General features: G+C 33.1%; 1 protein-coding gene across 1 annotated transcript; it reads right to left on the bottom strand.

The window, feature by feature from the left end:
• Positions 1-462: 462 nt before the first annotated feature.
• LOC121466353 (olfactory receptor 10AG1-like) lies at positions 463-1,086 on the bottom strand. Its single transcript, XM_041680015.1, has one exon. It carries the CDS (start codon positions 1,084-1,086, stop codon positions 463-465), a length of 624 nt encoding a protein of 207 aa, XP_041535949.1.
• Positions 1,087-4,623: the final 3,537 nt, after the last annotated feature.

Here is a 4,623-nt window from a genome sequence, read left to right as displayed (position 1 = left end):
TTCCTAATTACCCAGGTAACATTATTTCCCTTCTCAGATCTTCGATGGGGTTGAAGACTATATAAATGTAGTTACTTTCTCTCATGACTTGGCCAAGTTATTTATTATACAAGACCTAAGCTAGTTAGAATAGGATATTTGTACTTATTGTATATAATTTCATAGTAGGTTTAGAACTCTCTTATTTAAACAAAAGGGGGAGGTGTTGCGGGAGGTCCTCCCACTCCTCCAGCCTATCACCGCTGAGGTACCAGCCCACTGGGGCGTGGTTTCTCTCCCTTTAAAAAAGCGGCCACTTCCCTCTTCTCTCTCTCTTCACTTCCTGCTCCGCCTGCGACTAGACTCCTTTCCTGGTTGCGAAGAGGGCTGTTGCCTGGGACAGTGATCTGTAAGTTTTTTCCCCTTTAAATAAATACCACCCTAATAATCATAACCCCGAATTGGTGTGGCATTGTTTGTGACTTACGCCTTCACCTCTAGCATTAAAGTGTCCCCACAAGCTAGGCTCACTACTGGAGGTACATCACAGAAAAAATGATTCAACTGATTTGATCCACAAAATGGTAGAGAGAAGATCCAATATGTGAACCCTATATGCACAGGAACTCCAAATACCCAACAGCCAGTTGCCAATTGTATACAGAAACTATTGTTCATGATGACAGGGTAGAGCAATGGGTTGCAAATGGCAACATACCTGTCATAAGCCATAACAGTCAGAATAAGGCATTCAGTGGCCCCTAAACAAAGGAATAAATACATTTGAGTAGCACACGCTATAATGGAAATGCTTCTGTCTTGTCTGGAGAGACTGGTTAATAACCTGGGGAGAATGACTGACACATAACATATTTCTAAGAAAGAAAAATTTCCAAGGAAAAAATACATGGGAGTCTGCAGAGAAGGGTCAGTCCTAGTAATTATGATGATAAAACTATTGCTCATCACAATAATTAAATACATTATCAAAAACACCACAAAAAGAAATTCTTGCAAATTGGGAACATCAGAAAATCCAATTAAGATGAATTCTAACAACGTGGAACGGTTCTTTTGTTGTGGAGTTTTTAATATGGATCCATCCATGGATGACAGGTATCAAGGCTATAAGTCATTTACTCCATAGAATTCAAAAAATTTGTGACAAATTGTGTGTCAAATCCACAGACACAGTAGTGATGTCCACTTGTATTTATTTCCTTGAGTTATTTGCAAGCCTATATAGTCCCGTTTCCTAAATTTTCATAGAATACAAGAAAAGGATATTTAAAACCTTTTTTTCACACTCACAATAAATAATCATGGTTTATCACAAACCAAAAGAACAAGACACAGAGCAACAAAACAAGATCACAATGGTTCAGGCTGCCTATCCTTGGCTATAAACAGTTGCCTTCAATGTGTAGCACAGTGAGGAATGCTATTACCTTGAAGAAAGAAATGAGTTTCTGATCAGTAATATGGAATGAGAAGTTTATAAAACTCAAGATCATGTCAATTATGTAGAAGTCACATATGAAAAATAAGTATAAGTTCAATATATTGGAAGGAAACAAAAGCTAAAAGGATTAAAAAACAAAAATATAGAATCTAGTGCATTGATGTAGGCATTGAATATCTTTGATATATAAAAATAATTACTTGGGGTTAGTAATTGTGCCATTTAGTTAAACCTTCCTGAAATCTTGAGTTTTGTACATTCCTGATTCCATATTACTGATTTCTGCTCTTAGGATTTCAAGTTTCTTTATCCATCTCTTTTCCCCAAACATTAACATAATTTAAAATCTGACTCGGTGTTTTACTTTTATTAATCTTGAATTTCTGGGAGTGACTAAAACTTTGAGTGTGAATTTTATTTTCAAATTATTATAAACCTTTTCACATATTTCACATTCACAAGAGTAAATATAAAAGAGTAAATATAAAATTTTGGGTAGAGTGTAATCTTGTGTAAAATGATGGAAAGAGTAATCTATAATGTCTGGACTTTCAAACTCTAGTTTGGTTTTCTGAAAACTTAGAATTTGCTTATTTGCTTCCTTTACATAACTATACAATTTCTTTTTATTTTATAACTTCTCAAGAACATTCAATATTTACATAATTTTTCCATATATATTCTTATTTAGATGCAATACAGCACTCATGAAAAATAAATTTGAAAAAAAAATCAACTTGCACATAGAGAATTGAAGTTTCTTTTTTCCTGATGTTTCTGAGTAGCTGCTTGTGTAGTTCTGAGTAGATGACGATGATTTAATATCTGTCTTCTCTGTATGAAGGATCATAGGATGCAATTCATAAAATTCCACAGAACATAGGTGATTTTTTTTTTTTTTTGGATTTTCTACACAGGGTTTCTCCGTAGCTTTTTGATTCCTGTCCTGGAACTAGCTCTTGTAGACCAGGCTGGCCTAGAAATCACAGAGATCCACCTGCCTCTGCCTCCCGAGTACTGGGTTTAAAGGTGTGCTCCACCACCGCCCGGCCATAGGTGCTATTTTTATAGAGCTTAGAGACTACAGTTAGACCAATACATATCTAAATATGAAAGAATTTGTAGGAATAAATATAACTGTATTTAAGATATTGATATATCAGAGAATGAATGAATTGAAACTTAGCAGCAACGTGGAAAGTTTTGAGAAAATAGACTATCATGAATCATTTTTTAAGTTTTATTTTAAAAATATGAAAAATGCTTTCTAGAAGAAAACAACTTCATTTTCTTAATTGGCTTTCTGTTGTAATAAATAATTAGTTCTATACACAGGTGAGCATTTGTTATATATTTACAAAACTATTGCAGGGATGATTGCTCATTGGCTTCAACAACATGCTAATAAAGTGAATTAACAATGAGTTATTTATAATGGAAATTAGGTATCTAATTATATCAAATTTTCTATCTTAAATTTACTGTCTAACGTATCAATATCCTCACTGTTATATTTGGTTTTTGCCTTTCCTTCAAGGGGAAACATCAGGCTTAAGTGGTTATTTTAGTTCAGGAATAGCATGGGCTATGAACTGTCTGATCTGGATAAGAGCAGCTTTAGCCTCAGTAGGTGTTGACTTTATTGCTTACTTCTTATTTTGCATAATCATTCTAGCCCACGTTATCATCCCACTCGTATATCTCCTTGTTCTTCACTTTATGAGAGTAAAAAAATTGTGAATCAGCAAAAATACTAAGCTTAGAGTTAATAGCTTATAATACACTGAGTGATATGAAGAAGCAGCAACAACTAAGAAAAACCCCTTCTCAAAACAAAGAAAGCCGTCAGCCTAATTAACTGTATTTTCACCTCATACTAGATGAGGACTTTGTTATAGAAACACAAAAATATCAAATATGTGATCCAAGTCACAATATAAAATATAGTATCCTCAAAAGAACCTAATTTGATCATTTCTATCATTGGACTTGAAAGACTCTTTCAGGCAACAACAAGTGATTCCTTGGCAGTTTCTAGTTGGAAACCATGATTCCTACACTATCTTTACTGAAAATGCTGAAAATGTGTTTTCTCCCTCAAAACAAAATCACCTTTCCCTGATTACTTGTTTTACTGTTTTGTGGCAACTAAGGATAAATTTAAAGAATTAACAGACAGATCTGATTAATCATATTTTGCCCTTCCACTGACAGCTTCTGAGATTTTTCTTATGTACTAAGTGCTGTGTTATGAGTTCCTTATATGTCCCATTTAATGTGTTTCAAATAAAATAGTTATCTGCAGTTTTTCATGAGTAGCTGAAGGAAAAATGTGGTTAAATAACCTATGTACTATGGAGACAGATGAATTCTGTGAGAGCCTTGTAATCCAAGAGTCCATAGTCTCATAGAAAATTCAAAAACATTATGAAAAACAAAACAGAAAATATCATTTTGTTTTCTATATGCTTAGCAATAGCAATAAATCAAGGAATACCAAACAATTTTTCAACCACAAAATGATTTCATTTGAAGTCAAAATCCCATTATAAGAATTAGAGATAGTTTCTTATAGGTATGGCTATCATGCTCAGAATTAAGGAAATTATTCTACTGCAACCAACTGAATTGAAACAATTCTTATTATGTGTGATAATTTTTGATCATGAGGTTAGAAAAATCCACTGTAATTAAATAGGTGATTCAAATATTGCTTACCTTTTATATGTGCTGAGCAAATAAACATATTACCCCAATTTTAAGATTTGTCTCATGTACTATAGGTTATATTTTCATTTTTATTATTCAAGTAATAAATCCAGTCTTGAAGCACGTTCTTTAGCTTTAACTATCAAGAAATTATTCCTTATTCTTTAAGATATATTTTTTTCTCTAAGATGCATTATGTGCATAATATCAGAAATATATTCAATGTAGGATAACTTAGTGATCAAATCTGTTTGATTCTGTCATTAGCTTATTGTAACTTTGTCTCTGGGGAATATGCCAAGGGCAGTAGTCTCTTGGCCTTTTCTAGGTTTTTGTCGCAATCCTTTCTGTCTTTGGAGACTGCAGCTATTGGAAAAGTTTGTATAAGATAATCAAAATTATAAATGCATCCATAGTATGCATGGGAATCTAGGGCATTAAACTTTTAATAATTTAATCAATCTTGTGTAATT

Source organism: Microtus oregoni, unplaced genomic scaffold, assembly GCF_018167655.1.
Source record: "Microtus oregoni isolate MIOR12 unplaced genomic scaffold, Mior012 000033F_ref0000390, whole genome shotgun sequence".
NCBI lineage: Eukaryota > Metazoa > Chordata > Mammalia > Rodentia > Cricetidae > Microtus > Microtus oregoni.
The sequence above is the reverse complement of the archived record's forward strand: the minus strand, read 5'-3'. Positions and strand labels throughout refer to the sequence as shown.

What these genes read in the sequence shown, in the direction of transcription:
- LOC121466353 (XM_041680015.1), bottom strand. Translation starts at nt 1,086, where the DNA reads ATGGATGGATCCATATTAAAAACTCCACAACAAAAGAACCGTTCCACG.